We start from the raw sequence: 17290 nt of genomic DNA, 5'->3' as shown, positions 1-17290 counted from the left end.
TAATTATGAAAAAAATAATTTTAAATCTTTTTTTCTTTAAAAAGAAACCACTAAATAAAAGAAATATGTGATTGAATATAATTCAAAATATAAATTAAAGATGAGAAAAGAACAATTTAATTCAAAGTTGAATCTTGAAAATCACTTAATATATGTGAAAGATTGTATATGTTACTAAATTTTCTATCAATTAACATCTTATATGCTAATTTATTTGTAAAACTTCTAATATAAGCATGTGGTCACACAAAAAACAAAACGTCTCTTGTGTACATCTCTCTGAAGTGCACAACACTACACATTTATACCAAATAAAAGACTGAGGTTAAAAGTTTAATTTTAAATTTGAAAAATCTAAAATACTATTTTAGTTCCATTGTTTTCTTAGCCTTTTATTTGATATATATATATTGCACTGTTGTGCACAATAGAGAATGGTGCACAACAGAGGATGTTTACTCATCAAAAGATTAATGCAAAGTCTTGAATGCTAAGCATTTAATGTGCAACATGTGTGATAATTATTGTAACGTCTTAGGAAAACTTAATTTGAAGCTCATCAAAAGACAGGGTAAACTTGAATGTTGTGCATTTAATGTGCAACATGTGCCGTTAATGGTCAAGATTGAGACCGAGATTTTGATTTCTACCATTGGTAGCACAATAATGCGCAACATTGAAGTTGAATCTGAAAAAGAGACCATGAAAGTCTTGCTGTTCAGGCATTAAGGCAATAAACAATTTTTTCTTTGCAGCAACGACAATCGTGTCATGGTATCAAAATATGATCGAACAATTGATAATCAAATCGTGTGGGTTTACTTGCAAAAAATTTATATTTTTACATTTTAAGGATTTAAAGTTTCTTAATTTACAAAATCAATCCCTTATGTGCTTACTCCCAAATCTCGAATCTGCAATACTTCGCTCCTTTCTACAAGTTTTCTAAACCCAACCGGGAAAAGAATACCATTCGAAACACAGTGGTACTGAAGCTTGGGTGTGTCTGTCAAAGGCCAAAGCTCGCTAATGTGTTCAGCCCAAAATACAAGTACAAAGCATCTTCTAATCATCACTGCCATAATTCCGACGTCCACGTTTCCTCTTCTTCCACCTCCTCCTGGGACAGAACGGCGGAGAAGACGACACCACCACCACCACCACCTCTTTATCAGCTTAATACCTGGACACGACACCACTTTCCCATTCCGAACGGAAGAAGCCCATTGCAAGGATACCCAAATAACCACGACAACAATGAATTACTCAGAAGACTCAAAGATTGCAGAAAAAATTGTTTGTCTTGTATCTCTATTACAAATGGTTTGTTCCAAACACAAAAGCCCCTTAGGCTAAGTTTGTTTGCTGAAATACAGATAGGGTGGGAAAATCGAAAAAATTAGTAGATTTCTTACTTTTCCTTAAATCCTAAAATGGTAGATTGTTTGGTTGTTTAGGGTAACAAAGTTTCCAAAAAAGTTTTCTACAACCCAACTTTCTCACTCCAAACTATTTTAAAACCCCACATATTTGGTGGGACTTTGTAAGAAGTTGGGAAAAGTAAAGAGTAGGACCCACCACTATCACTTTTTTACAAAACCCTATCCTTTCATTTCCTTCTCCCTCACCTCACTACACATGGGATTCATATATATATATATATTTTTTTCCCCACCCCACTTTTGCAAACAGACGCAGCCTTAGTGCCCGGAAGGGAATGGGGGACGGCCCTATGCGCAGGCAGCAGCAGCACCTCTGCGAAGGGGTTTGGGCGAATCAGCGAGCGTGTGGCTGTGGTGAAGGATTCGGATGAACCTTTAACTTCATTTCCGGCAATCGATGCTTCAAATGATTCTGGAGAAGGAGATTTTACAGTTTGATTGATTAGGGATTTTAAGGGGTTGATTTTGTAATTAAAGAAACTATAAATCCTTAAAATGTAAAAATAAAAAATAATTTTTACCAGTACACCCACCCTATTTGATTGTCAACCATTTTTGATCATATTTTCGTGATATAACACAATCAACGCCGCGTTAGCAGCAACCAGCAGTGGTGCTGCACATAAAAATCCTTGGATGACACGTTTGAGTCAGTCTGAGTCTTCTCGCTTAAAGAAAAGCACAGAAACTGGTCAAACCGAACGCCGCAAGAAGATGAGTTGGGCGCCTGCGTTTGTCTTTGGTCGTGTTTTGCTATTATGGTCGTCGAATCTATCAACTAATCAAGTTTTATATATTTGTTTTTTTTTTGGTAAATCAAGTCTTATATTTGGGACGCTTTTTCTGCACGGGTTTTATATAATAAGATATTTATACACGAAAGAATATTATAAATTTTCATATGATGTTAACTCTTTTGGTCTTGAGAAAACGGGATTTTTATTTAGGTAGCAGTTGCCTGCTGCTGCCAACATAAGCAAAAGAAAATCAGACGGTTATGCAAATTTTGATTTTTACATTAAAAAGATTAAAACTTTTAGAATTCACAAATCACATCCCTGCCTCTACAGGTGAATCCCCAAATTCTCATTCACGGAAGTAAGCTCATTCTCTTCCAACAAATCGAAAATAGTCTTTTGAGGAAACCATGGATCAAGTCCTTCCTTACATTGCTCTGGCATCCATGAGAAGTGGCAGAGTGGACATAAAACCGATTCTGCTGTGTGGAAGTAGGTACAGAAGCGAACCACCGATTGAACGCTGCAAACTCGTTGGCCAAAGTTGTGGTAACAGGCACAAGCTTGGGCTTGAAACCACTCATAACTGTTCCGGGCTGTCTTGGCCCATGCTGGCTGCTTGTTGAGCAAAGCCATTCATGGGAGCAGGGTTGACGGAGGTGTTCTTCGACCAAAAAATCTGCTCTCGAATTGCTTGGAACGAGTGACCGGGGTCAGAGTCGACAAAGAGAGCATCGTCAGAAACGAAGTTTTCCAGCGAACTAGGATCTCTCACGGAGAGACGGTTCGACTCTTTACCGGTGAGACCGTCGATTTTCGGCCAAGCAGATTTCAGCCAGCCTAGTATGTGATCGAAGGAGCGATTTTCCATGACTAAAACAACTAGGGTTTTGATGGGGCCTTTGATTTTTTTTTCTTCCAGTGGAGGTTTTCGAAACTGTGGGATTCAGAGAAAACTAGTAGGTGGAGGAGGAAGAGTGTAAGTACACGTCGACGGCCGAGCATCTTGGCCGGTACGAAGAGATAACTCATTCGCCGGCGAAAGAAAACCATAGATTCCAAGAAAGCTCAGTTACTTGAATGGGAATTTGGGGATTTGTCGTTAGAGGCAGGGATGTGATTTGTGAATTTGAAAACCTTTAAACTTTTAAATGTAAAAATAAAATTTTGCATAACCGTCTGATTTCCTTTTGCTTATGTTGCTTAATCCTAACCGCTTGCTATTGGCGCAAATAAAAATCCGAGAAATCGACTGCAATCTAGTCTTTTTTTTTTGTTAAACAATTGTTTGCTAAGAAATGACAACAATCTTCTAAAATGTTTGATGGAATTGATGTGGACTACAAGTTAGCACCTCGTCACCAACCCTAAATATGTTTAGAGTACCATAAACATACTACAACAAGGTTGAGAAGGTTATGCTTTGAGTTAGGGTTGGATCTTTGGGCCTAACAGGGCAGAGTTGCATCCTATTCGAATCGTATACATGGATGTGTACATAGATTGTGTCCAGTTCTCGGACAAAAATCCCCAGTTCTCCCTCTTATCGTTCAAGTTTCTCTTATGTTTTAATTAAATTCTTTTCAATAATAAATGTACTTGCTATCACGATTATTTCCTAGTGACTCATGGCAGTTCATTTAATTTTCCTGTGCAACACTGAACTACCTACACTTCGGATGAATTCTGATGTAGAGATCCCATTTTGGTTTTTCATTTTCTTTTTTTACTTTTTGAACTACACTGAAATCCCAAAAAAAAAAAACAAAAAAAAAAAGGGTAGTTGATATTGAATCTCAACCCCTAGAATTCTTCTGTAGGTAACTCAGTGCTGCACAATTAAACAAAATTGCACTTCTTTACGTACTTCATTAATGTTAATGTAATAATTAAAGGTTTAATGAAAATGGCAAAAACTGGTCAACAAAGGTACACCGACTAAAATGAGGTTTGATGTGTGACAAGCTTAGATGCTGATGGTCCTCACTCCTCATCTTCTTTTTCTTTTTGAGCATAAGAAGGCATGTCTCATCTTGTGTGCTTTTGTCTTCTAGAATTAATAACTAACACTTAATTCATAGATTCTGGATCAGCACCTTATGGTGGAAAGCACAAAGTGCTCTCTTTACACTTCACAGCTATAAAATCAAGTGGGGCCAATAGGAAAAGAAAAAAAAAAAAAGAGCGGTAGGGCCCACACTAATACCCTATGGCCCCCTTGTATTTTGTGGTTCTGAAGCTTATGAGGAGGAAAAAGGGGTTGAAATCTTCGGCGGCGCTCAATGTAGCGGCCATCTAGCAGTCGATACTAGATGAGAGCCACATGGAATATTTGAAATCGTAACTGTCCACTAGTTATTCTGAAGAAGATATTTTTAAACCGGTCCAATAGCGCCGGCCCACCGATTCAACCTTGAGCAACACACAACTACCCTCATCCCTACCTCTTCCCTTGCCGACTGGGAACAATGTCGTTGTTGCAATCAAAACTCAACTCACGAAATGGAATGACTCTTCTGACCAAGTCTGCCTATAATCTGAGCTACGACAATGGTAGTAATCGGAGCCAATTGTATCGTAGAGCAAACCGAGGAGAAACAAATTTTCTATGATTTATGCAATTTAGCTTCAATGGTTTCTATTTTACTAGGCTATGGTTAGTACTCCTTTAATTTGCACTCAAGAACTGTGTAGGGTCGTTAATCTATCAGTAGTTTAATTTCATCTTTTTTCTCGTTCTTCATTCAAGTACCGTAGTTACAACTTACGAGCGGAGCTGCAATTGACATAAAAAAAATGATATAAAGATAAGCAATACTCAGATATAAATTCTGGTGGGAATCATCAATGCTTGCTCCTTACTGGGCTCTGCCGTTCCTAGACGAGTTTCCAATTGGATCCGTCGTAACTACAGCATCATGTTTGCTTCCGTAATCTTCTTTCTAGGAGCTTTATTATGGGTTTGGATCCAAACTTCGCTTGGATCTTGGTAGATTGAATCGTTGCCAAAATCGGTGTTGGTATTGGTCCCATGATAGCACCGATCTACACTGTAGAGATTTCTGCGACAATTTCTGAAGTTACTTGGCTACATCTCCATCATCTCTTTTTCTAGACGTCTTGAGAATCTCAACTTGACGAATCATGCTTGGGGTTGGCGGAATTCCTTTGGTTTTATTAGCATGCAACATCGACAACGATGACATTCTCGGCGAGCGAGGGAAGAGGGTAAAGACAATGGTAAATTGTATGTTGCTCAAGGTTGGATCGGTGTGCTGGTGCAATTGGACCGGTTTAAACATGTCTTCTTCAGAATAAGCGATAACGTATGCAATTTCAAATATTCCACGCGGCGCTCATCCAATAATGGAAGATTTCAACCAGGCCAAAAGTGCTCCAGTTGGGTCACAGATCCGAACTCGAATCCATATACCGCCAATCAGAATTATGAAATTTTATCCGGTTTATTTTATACAATCATCCATTTTTGTTTGGACGTATGACGTATGTTCTAACATCACACCAAAAGTTGAGGTGGATTTCTTTGTCAGAAATGTATTGGATATCAATCGAATTATATTCGGAAACTCGTCTGTCTTTCCAAGGTGCCTTTTCGGGTCAACACATTTACACAGGCCATACGTATGCGAAGAAAAACTGAGTCGAAGTTTCTGAAGAGCAGCCGCGCCGTAGTTGTTCTCTAGCTCTGATGCCGTTCCCATTTCCAAGAAACAAAGAAGCTCTTCAGAGGAAGCTGCAAGCCTGCAATCACTACCTTAACCACCCACACCACTTCACATTCATTTACCCGTCAGTTCTGTATAAAACCAAGCAGCTAGCTCAGAGGCACAGAAAAACCATTACTGTATTCGGTTTCAAGATACAGAAGAAGAAAATTAATGGTGATGACAGGGGAGGTTTTGACCACTTTGAGCAGCACTGCTGCTGCTATAATGTTGGGTAGGGCTATTTTCGAGCAATACTTCCCTTACGATCTCAGAGAATACTTCACTAAATATGGCCATCAAATCGGATCCATCTTCTCCCCGTACATACAGATCACCTTCCATGAATACACCAACGACAGCTTCAAGCGCAGCAAGATTTACACCACCATCGAAGCCTATCTAGCTTCCAACTCTTCCAAGCGCGCAAAGCGTCTCAAAGCCAATGCTGCCAAGGACACCCGCAACCTAGTTCTCAGCATTGATGATCACGAAGAGATCACCGATGAATTCCAAGGAATCAAATTCTGGTGGTCCTCCAACAAGATCGTTCCCGTGTCTACTTCCTTCTCTTTCTACCCAGCTTCCGTTGATAAGCGTTACTACACACTCACCTTACACAAGCGCTACAGAGATCTTGTCACCACCACTTACCTCAACCATGTCATCGAACAGGGCAAAGCCGTCGGAGCCCAAAACCGGCAACGGAAACTCTACACCAACAACAAGAGCGACAATTGGGATGGGTACAAAAAATCTGTGTGGAGTCATGTGGTGTTCGAGCACCCATCGACGTTTCAGACTCTGGCGATGGAGCCCGAGAAGAAGAAGGATATCATCGATGACCTCATTAGCTTCAGCAAGAGCAAGGACTACTACAAGAAAATTGGCAAGGCTTGGAAGCGAGGCTATTTGCTATACGGTCCTCCTGGATCGGGTAAGTCTTCCATGATTGCAGCCATGGCAAATCTCTTGGAGTACGACATCTATGATCTCGAATTGACGGCCGTGAAAGACAATACGGAGCTGCGGAAGCTGCTGATCGAAACTACTAGCAAGTCGATTATTGTGATCGAAGACATTGATTGCTCTCTCGATCTAACCGGCCAAAGGAAGAGCAACAAAGCAGAGGAGGAGAAGAAAGAAAGAAAAAACGAAGGCGAAGGGGGAGCCGAAGCAGTAATAAAAAATGAAGAAGAGAAGAATAAGGACAAGGAGAGCAGAGTGACTCTATCTGGGCTTCTCAATTTCATAGACGGGCTTTGGTCTGCCTGCGGAGGGGAGAGGATTATCGTGTTCACCACAAATTATGTGGAGAAATTGGACCCTGCTCTAATCAGAAGGGGTCGAATGGACAAGCACATAGAGATGTCGTACTGCAAGTACGAAGGGTTCAAGGTTCTGGCCAAGAACTATCTTGACCTGGATGCACACCCTCTGTTCGATAAAATTCGTGGGTTGATGGACGAAACCCAGATTATCCCGGCCGATGTTGCAGAGAATTTGATGCCAAAATCTTTGGGAGGAAATGCCGAAGAAGAGTGTCTGGAGGCACTGATCCTTGCTCTAGAAGAGGCTAAAGAAAAAGCCAGAGTCAAGGCTGTTGAAGAAGCATCACAGGCGGCATCCAAAGAAGCAGAGCCCCCTCAACGGCGATCAAAGAGGCAGAAGAGAAAACGTCGTTGATCACAACTACTGAACACAAGGAGGCCGAGTCGACCCAGTTGGAGGAAAAGATTACAGTTTGAATCTTTCATCAGGAGGGAACTCAACTCCAAATGCAGTAGTAAGTCTTCGTTGTTTCTGAAAATTTTCGTTTTTTTTCTTCCTATGGTAAGGAAGAAACAAAAATAAAAACAAATTCATGGGCTTCCTCTGTACGTGATTGACTCTTTTTATTTTTATTTTTTTTAGAGAGAATCTTTCAAATTAAAGCAATATAAAGGACGACCCAATACTTGTAATTTCCTTTAGTTGATCAGAATCTGTATTTTCGTCCAAATTTATATCCCATTTTCTTGTATTAGCTTTGGTGGATTTTAACCTCAAATTTTCAGTACATAAGAATCTTATTAATTAAAGTTGTAGACATTGGGTGCTCATTTGTAGAAATTAAGAAAATAACAAACGAGTCTATGTGTGAATGACACACTACTTGGAAACAATGGCACTTAAACTAGGGTTCTAAATCAGCTTGAAAATGAAGGGTGGTGTTTTTTTTTTCTAGGTCTAATAATTGAAATTTTATTGAAAATAAACGGAAGAGAAATGCTTTTCTCTACAAACCTCAAGGTTTACAAAGAAGTCTTAGGCCAGACTTAAACCCTAATGTGGATTGACGAGTTTTTGCCTTATTCGCACGATTATATTGGCTATCCTCCTCTTCATCTTCGTCAATCACTTCTTCATGATCTTCTTTCTAGGATCTAAGTATGCCTACTATTTCACTTAATTTTTCTTCTTAACTTTCTATCTATAGCTATTGAATTCTCATTCCATGTTTTTTCAAATTCACAAAACTAATAGCATTGGAATTCTCATTCCTTGTTTTTTCAAAATTACAAAACTAAGTGTCTTCCTACCCAAGCAACAGGAAGTTATTCGGGTAAATTGAGTGAACACGGAGTTCTTTCGTAAATTGAAGAAAAAAAATTAAGTTCTATAAAATAAAATAAAAAATTCTTCCTTCACCTCTTTACTCTATGGGCAAAATAGTAATCTTAAAGTCAAAGTTAATAGAAAACGGGTTCAACTTCAGTGCTACATATACTCACAGTCGAACCGAGTGGTTAAAGTCAAAATTTTGAATATTATTAGTGACCTAAGCCATGAGTATTATCTAATAATTAAAAGTTGATGTGCTTCAATTAAAATTCCATTCAAAGTTGCAATTTTCAAAACCAACGAATTGGACCATTGCTTTCACCAAAATTTAAAAATAATAGAAAAAATTGGACTAAGGCTGAGCTTTTCCTGCTCCTTCCATCGTCAACTATTTCTCAAGTCAAGCAGAGTTGAGAATCTGTATGATAGATAAGCAAAAATCCAGTTAAGCCATCAAGCCTCCACCCCTTAAATGAGAGATAAGGAAAATCAAGGTTGGTGAGAATCTGTATTTACACCCACTGTTGTATCCCATTATTATTATTATTATTATTATTATTATTATTATTAGGGTAATTAATTTTCACCTTGACTTCCTAAGACTTCCTCTAGGTCACTTTTACTCCAAATTTTTTTTCTTCTTCTTTTGCATCTGTCATGACCAAATAAGGACACATCAAAATTTTGATGACCAAAATACCCTTACAGCACAAATAAGGTCGAGTCAACCCAGTTGGAGGAAATTAATACAGTTTGAGCATTTGATCAAGAGTGAGTGAAATCTATGGTAGTTTCCAAAAATGCAGATTAAACCTCTTTTTTTAGTTTTGGTTTCTTTCTTGTTTACCAAAGAAGGGATGCACTAGCGGTAACTTTGTGCACCCGTAATGTTCAGACTTTTGTGTTTGACCTATGCAAACATTAGTCATGTGAACTGCTAGCGTAAGTATTAGCCCCATGCATAGGTCGATGAGTATAGGGGATTCTAACTTAGGACATAAGGACTATAAAACTCATGGGAGTGAACATGGGACCACTCAAATTAAAAGCCCCATGCATATGCTGATTGAAAGGCCAACAAGAAACCCCTCTTTTTACCTTGCTTAAAACCTAGAGAATCATAAAACTTTGACTTTCTCTCAAACCCGAGTTGGATTCTAGTTTCTGGGCACTCCCTCTTAAAACTCATCGAGCACTCTCTAGGAGATATTCGATAGAACCTTTCAAATTAAAACAATGCAAAAAGCAATGCTCCCATTTTCCTTTGGTCAATTTTTCATCATTTTTTTATTTTTACGTTCAAAAATTATCCATCAACATTATAGTGGTAGTATCCATGCACACCCCATAAATGATAGGAAAATCAACTTTAATAGTTGATGAGTATCAGTATTTTCTCTCACTTTTCTAGCCCATTTTCTTGGTATTTCGTATGAATATAATCAATACGTAAGAATGCTATTAAATTATATTTTTTGGGTAAACAAGAATATTATCAATTGAGGTTATAGACATTAGTGTTCATGTTTTGGAAAATGAGAAAATGACAAACACATGTATGTGGCAATGACACACACTCTAGAAAGAAAGACACATATGTGCTATTTTTTTATTCTTCGGTTGAGTTGTATTTGACAGTGCATTGTGATTAATCAATTTTTGTTCCCTTGAATCTATCACCAGTCAAAGTTTATATTTGGAGTGGTTGGTTCGCACGCACGCATAAATTATATATATAAAAGTATGTCCGAAAATAATAATGTAAGGTCTTATGATTATATAAATAATATGACCTTGACTCTTGAATCTGGACAAACCGACCCAAATCTTTTTATATTTATTTTTCTCACATGATTTCTTTCTATTGGCTTTCGATGTGTTGGCGTTTCTAACGTATTATTGGTGAAGTAAGCAACGAATGTCACCACTAAGTGAAAATTAATGAATTTCAATTCAAATTCAAACCAATTGGCTGAGCTTTTCACTGATGCTTCCTTGCTCGTCAAGCATTTCTCAAGTCAAGCAGAGTTGCTGGCCTAAAATATTCAATAAGCAATATAATATTTATGGCAAAATGTAGTAATTGGGTAAGAGTATTGAATCGTTGTTGAGGAATCTGTAAATATACTTTAACAATTGTTCTCACAATACTGTCAAATGAGCTGAAACGTACTAGATGTACTTTCTTTAAGGTATTTAGACACCCCGATTCGTGCAATACGGGTTCTACAGTGTCTTCACCCCAAGATTAGTCAGCCCAACCTTTAAGGTTGCACCCCAGAAAGGTTACTTCAAGTTAATTCAAGTGTATCAAGTAATGTTGATTGCTTGAAAGAACAACAACAGGGAGAGAGAGACAAAAAGAGGAGGAGGAAAATTCAGTCCTTAGAATGAACTCGGAAATGGCTTTATATAGAGTTCCAAAGGTTGTGCGTGAAAGGGTTAGGTCACCTCTTTTGTTGAGGGTACTTTTTCACCTCAGCTCCCTTCAAGAAGATACCTGTCCAGCTGACCTCCCCACTAGAGAGTGCCTCTCTAATGGCATCTCCAAGTAATCACCCAGCAATAGGCTTTCTAGAATAGGGCCCATGACAAAATGGGCCTTCCGGATAGCCCATGACCCAAGGTCATATATATATAGGATTCAAGCAAATTAATAATACACGGACCCTTACTATATATAAACCATATAATCAAATCCTCTCAACCCGATTTGGGACTAAATAAAACTATGGATAAAAGACACAATTAAAACAAATATTTATATAAAATTTTAAACATATTTACAACAAAGAGAAACAGTTTTTTAAAGAGCCCAACAATCCTTTTTCTTGTATTAAGTGTTCAAGAAATGGAACGAATTCTTCCATGCTTATCATGTAGATGTAGATACGAGTTCTAGTCAAAGATGCAGGGGTGAAAATACCATCTCCATGTGTCTAGACTAAGCAGTTCAGAGAGCATTGATCTTTTGTACTTGGAAATGGGAACTTGGAAGCCATTGACACAACTAACTGCAGGAAGTTGATCTAAATGTGTATGGTATGAGCTAGTTCTAATTTCTAAGATCATAAAAGCTGTTGTTTTCATAATGTTTCTGGGTATCATCTGTATTGGGTGATACGTATTGGTGTTACACTTCTACCAAGCTGATACTGTATTGATTATATGGGTCAAATACTGAGTAATGAAGTCCCAAAATCTACTTGTCAAGGAACATTTTAAGGACAAACTCATCTAATACCAGTCATGTATCAGATTAATACTGAATTAGTAAACAAATTCTCTGCTTTCAATGATGCATGAGAAAAAAATGATTCAAGTAACTTCCAGTTCCTCATGCATCTTGCACCCTAGCTGCCTAGCATGACCCACATCCAAAACCAGAGGAAAAATGTGAGGAAGGAAGCAAGTACAACCTTCATCCAATTTGCTCTTTTAACTTCTCTGCTAGTTACTCTTCCGTTCCTCTCAAGGATGGCTCCCTATAAAAGGATGCCCATACCCCAACTTGATTTCTTCATTCAAAAGCAAAAGCAGAAAGTTAGAAACCGGCCCGTTCATGTCTGTTTTCTCCATGAACAAGAAAAAGAATGAAATGTTGATGATGCTGGAGTTATGGAAGAGCCTAGGGTCAACAGTAGCAGCCATAATGTTCGCCTGGGCGATGTTCCAGCAATACTTACCCCAACAAGTTAGACACTACTTCACTAAATACGGTACCCATAAATTCACTTCCTTCTTCAACCCATACATCGAAGTCACCTTCCATGAATACACCACAGAGCGTTTCATGCGCAGCGAGCTCTACTCTGCCATTGAATCCTACCTCATCACCACCTCTTCCAAGCGCGCAAAGCGCCTCAAAGCAGAATCCGGCAAGAACGCTCGTAACGTCGTGCTCAGCATGGACTATTACGAGCAAGTCACCGATGAATTCCAAGGCATCAAGCTCTGGTGGTCTTCAAACAAAACCATCCCCAGAACTAGTTCCTTCACTATGTACCCAGCTTCAGACGATAAGCGCTATTACAAACTCACCTTCCACAAACGCTACAGAGACATTATCACAAAAGCTTACATCGACTATGTTCTGGGACAAGGTAAGGCAGTCGCAGCCAAAAACCGGCGGCGCAAGCTCCACACCAACAACAAAAGCGACAGTTGGCAGGGCTACAATAGATCTGTGTGGAGCCACGTGGTGTTCGAGCATCCTTCCACGTTTGAGACTATGGCCATGGAAACGGAGAAGAAGAAGGAAATCATCGAAGATCTCATTAATTTCAGTAAGAGCAAGGATTACTATAAGAAGATTGGCAAGTCTTGGAAGAGAGGGTATTTGCTGTATGGACCTCCTGGAACTGGGAAGTCTTCTATGATTGCTGCCATGGCAAATCTCTTGGATTACGATGTGTATGATCTTGAGCTGACTGCTGTGAAGAACAACACGGAGTTGAGGAAGCTGCTGATTGAGACTAAAAGCAAGGCAATCATTGTTATTGAAGATATTGATTGTTCTCTTGATTTAACTGGGCAAAGGAAGAAGAAGAAGAAGGAGGAGAAAGAGAAGAATGAAGGCAAAGGCAAAGGCAAAGGTGGGAAAGGTGACCCTGCAGCTGTTAAAGAGGAAGAGGAGAAAATTAAGGATAAGGAGAGCAGTGTGACTTTATCTGGACTACTCAATTTCATTGATGGGCTCTGGTCTTCATGTGGAGGAGAGAGGCTTATTGTGTTCACCACAAACTATATTGATCAATTGGACCCAGCTCTCATAAGAAGGGGTCGAATGGACAAGCTTATTGAGATGTCTTACTGCAGCTACGAAGGGTTCAAGGTGCTTGCCAATAATTATCTGGACCTGGATTCTCATCCTCTGTTTGATACTATTCATGGGTTGTTGGATAGTACCCAGATTACTCCTGCAGATGTTGCAGAGAATTTGATGCCTAAATCCTTGGGGGAAAATGCTAAGGAGGATTGTCTGGAGGCATTGATCAGTGCACTTCAAGTGGCTAAAGAAGAAGCGGCAGTGAAGGCAAAGAAAGCATTAGCAGATGCAACATGCAAGGGGAAGGAAGAACCTTCAACAACCATAGCCAAAGAATCAGAAGAGAAAGAATCGGAAAAAACTACTGAGGAAGATGAGGGAGCAGAAAAGAGCCAATTGGATAATAAAGATAGGGTTTGATTGGAGATTCAGACCGGACCAAGTAGCATTAGGATCTCCGAATGGTTAGTTTCTTACTCTTGTTTTAATTTAGAATGTGTGTTTGCATGTAACGTTGAATGAGCTCCAACTCTATTTCTGTGTCTAAATAAGGAAGCTCACGTTACAGATTAAGAAAGGTGAAGCCCTCGCATTAGAATTTGTAATGAATGTCATAAACATCGTTGCATATAATGGGTGGAAATCCAAGTTCTTATTACTGCTACCATTGAAAGTGTTCCTTTTTTTAATTTCTTTTTCTTGGGGTAATAAGAACTAAGAAGAACTACCATTAAGAGTGTTTCAAAAATTATTAAAATGGTCTTACAAGAAAAATAACTATTGTCCTTGCAAAATCAATTAATTACAAGAAATCCATTACACTTACATTTAATCACAAGAAATCCATTACACTTACATTTAATTACAAGAAATCAATTACACTTACATTTAATTACAAGAAAATCATTACACTTCTTACAATAGTAAAATACCAATCCAAATTCTTGACAACCCATTACACTTACATTTAATGCCAAGAAATCCATTACACTTACATTTAATGACAAGAAAATCATTACACTTACTACAATACCAATCCAAATTCCAGACAACCCCTGTAACCATTGGACTTGTCAGGATGTTCTTACGTCCTGCTAATCACTTTTTCCTTCCTTTTCCACAGAATCGATCGTCTCGGCGCACTTGTCTTCAGTTGTGATCAACGACGATTCCTTCTCTTGTGCTTCTTTGGTCGCCGTTGAGGGCGGCTCCTCTTCTCTGGATGCTGCGGCTGATGCTTCTTCAACGGCCTTAAGTCTGGCTTTTTCTTTAGCCTCTTCTAGAGCAAGGATCAGTGCCTCCAGACATTCTTCTTTGGCATTTACTCCAAAGGATTTTAGCATCAAATTCTCTGCAACATCGGCTGGGGCAATCTGGGTTTCTTCCATCAACCCACGAATTTTGTCGAACAGAGGGTGTTCATCCAGGTCAAGATAATTGTTAGCCAGCACCTTGAACCCGTCATACTTGCAGTACGACATCTCTATGTGCTTGTCCATTCGACCCCTTCTGATGAGAGCAGGGTCCAATTTCTCCACGAAATTTGTGGTGAACACGATAATCCTCTCTCCTCCGCAGGCAGACCAAAGGCCGTCTATGAAATTGAGAAGCCCAGATAGTGTCACTTGGCTCTCCTTGTCCTTATTCTTCTCTTCTTCCTTTTTGATTGCTGCTTCGGCTCCCCCTTCGCCTTCCTTTTTCTCTTTCTTCTCCTCCTCTGCTTTTTTGCTCTTCCTTTGGCCGGTTAGATCAAGAGAGCAGTCAATGTCTTCAATCACAATAATCGACTTGCTAGTAGTTTCGATCAGCAGCTTCCGCAGCTCCGTATTGTCTTTCACGGTCGTCAATTCGAGATCATAGATATCGTAATCCAAGAGATTTGCCATGGCGGCAATCATGGAGGACTTACCCGATCCGGGAGGGCCGTAGAGCAAGTAGCCTCGCTTCCAAGCCTTGCCAATCTTCTTGTAGTAGTCCTTGCTCTTGCTGAAATTAACAAGGTCGTCCACGATACCCTTCTTCTTCTCGGGCTCCATCGCCAACGTCTGAAACGTGGAAGGGTGCTCGAACACCACATGGCTCCACACAGATTTATTGTATCCGCGCCAGTTCTCGCTCTTGTTGTTGGTGAATAGTTTCCGCTGCTGGTTTTTGGCCCCGATGGCTTTGCCTTGTTGGATGACATGGTTGAGGTAAGTGGTGGTGACAAGGTCTCTGTAGCTCTTGTGGATGGTGAGTTTGTAGAAACGATTATCGTCGGAGGCAGGGTAGAAAGAGATGGAATTAGTCTTGGAAACGGTCTTGTTGGAGGACCACCAGAATTTGATGCCCTGGAATTCATCGGTGACTTCCTCGTGATCATCCATGCTGAGTACAAGGTTGCGGGTGTCCTTGCCAGCGTTGGCCTTGAGACGCTTTGCGCGCTTGGAAGAGTTGGAAGCGAGATAGGCCTCAATGGTTGTGTAGACCTCGCTGCGCTTGAAGTTTTCGTTGGTGTACTCAGGGAAGGTGATTTGGATGTATGGGTAGAAGAAGGATCCGATTTGATGGCCATATTTAATGAAGTACTCTCTGAGATGGTAAGGGACGTATTGCTGGAAAATAGCCCAACCGAACATTATAGCAGCAGCAGTGCTGCTCAAGGTCGTCCACAACTCTCCAGTCATCATCATTTTCTTTGTTCTTCTTCCTTGTATCTTATTCTTGAATGAAGTAGTTGGTTCTCGTGTTCCCTGTGGTTTTAAAACAGGGGAGAACAGCAAGTACGCAAGGAGAATGATGAGGGATATTGTGGCTCTCTTGCTTGCTTCGTTTTATAGAGAAAGGGAGAAGGGAGAAGAGCAGCTAGTAGTAGATCAAGGGGGAGTGGGTAAACTAGAGAGAGAAGTACCAGGCGGCTTCTTTGTTTCTTGGAAATGATCTAGAGAGAGAAGTATCAGGCGGCTATGCTCTTCAGAGAACTTTCATGCAATTCCCCTTTTGCACGCGTACTAGAAAACGATTTTTATAAACACAAGATAAATCTTCCGAATATAAAAACTGATTGGTGGCGACATATATATATATAAAAAGAAGACCAGAAGACCAGGAAGAAAAAAGAGAAAAAAAAAAGAGGGTAAATATTTCAGCTGAGCTTTTCCTTGCTCGTCAAGCAATTCTCAAGTCAAGTAGACTTACCTCGAGCAGAAGCTCTTAAGGGGCCCGGGGTCACGGCCTCCCTCAATTGGAAGTTTTTATTTTTCTTTTTTTTTTTGTGTATGTTTGAAATTCACTATTTGGGATCCACGGTGAATCTTATGTGGAGCCACATAATATGCTGGTGAAAATGTGTCAGTGTTTGCCTAATAAGGAAGTGATCCGAACTTATTATTCGCCGCACCCCCACCAGACAGACAGAGTATTCATGGCAAGAAGTTCCTCTATTGAACAGTTAATAGACAAATGAACTAAATTATATTCACCCTCTTTTGTTCTTACTCTGGTCTTCCATTCTATAAATACCGAAGACGCAGCAGAGAATTTGATGGCTCAATCCAGGACTACCTCGAGGCATTGATCGGTGCTCTTCAAGTGGCTAAAGAAGAAGCGGCAGCAAAGGCAGAGAAAGCATTAGCAGGTGCAACATGCAAGGAGTAAGAACCTTCAACAGCCATGACCAAAGGATCGGTAACTGCTCAGGAAGGAAGACAAGGCAGGAAATTCAGACCTAGCGTTAAGATTTCCGTATAGCTAGTATCAAGGTTGCTGCTGCTAATTACAGGGGCCATAGGATTAGGTGATGGAATTTTCTTTTTTAAAGACTTGTTAGTCCAGCTGGGTTATTTCCGCGTTGTGTTATTGCGTATTTGGATTCTTTTTTTGTTGTTGTGATTTTTACTTTTCTTGCCTTTTGGCGTTTCTCTCGGGTTTTCCTGATTAGACTCGTTTGGCATGTTTGGGAGGATCTTTGAATAACTTATAAATAAAACTTCTATAAAAAATCTTCGTTTGGGCATCTTTCCTTTTCTGTGTCGT

At 39.7% G+C, this 17290-nt stretch overlaps 1 protein-coding gene and 2 pseudogenes across 1 annotated transcript; 2 read left to right on the top strand and 1 right to left on the bottom strand.

Annotated features, from left to right (window-relative positions):
* The first annotated feature begins 5618 nt into the window (after positions 1 to 5618).
* On the top strand, positions 5619 to 8157 carry LOC149020420 (AAA-ATPase ASD, mitochondrial pseudogene; annotated as a pseudogene).
* Positions 8158 to 12006: 3849 nt separating this feature from the next.
* Positions 12007 to 13931, top strand: LOC149020419 (AAA-ATPase ASD, mitochondrial pseudogene; annotated as a pseudogene).
* A 147-nt stretch (positions 13932 to 14078) lies between these two features.
* LOC149020418 (AAA-ATPase ASD, mitochondrial-like) lies at positions 14079 to 16274 on the bottom strand. The gene has a single exon (XM_089148552.1). The coding sequence runs from the start codon at positions 15946 to 15948 to the stop codon at positions 14371 to 14373; it is 1578 nt and encodes a 525-aa protein (XP_089004678.1). The 5' UTR covers positions 15949 to 16274; the 3' UTR covers positions 14079 to 14370.
* Positions 16275 to 17290: the final 1016 nt, after the last annotated feature.

This window comes from Hakea prostrata, chromosome 3 (assembly GCF_041222555.1).
Source record: "Hakea prostrata isolate BN-2017 chromosome 3, UWA_Hpros_2, whole genome shotgun sequence".
NCBI classification, from domain to species: domain Eukaryota; kingdom Viridiplantae; phylum Streptophyta; class Magnoliopsida; order Proteales; family Proteaceae; genus Hakea; species Hakea prostrata.
This window is presented reverse-complemented; position numbering and strand designations above follow the sequence as displayed.

Coding starts and splice junctions, on each gene's coding strand:
- LOC149020418 (XM_089148552.1), bottom strand. CDS start 15,948: ATGATGATGACTGGAGAGTTGTGGACGACCTTGAGCAGCACTGCTGCT.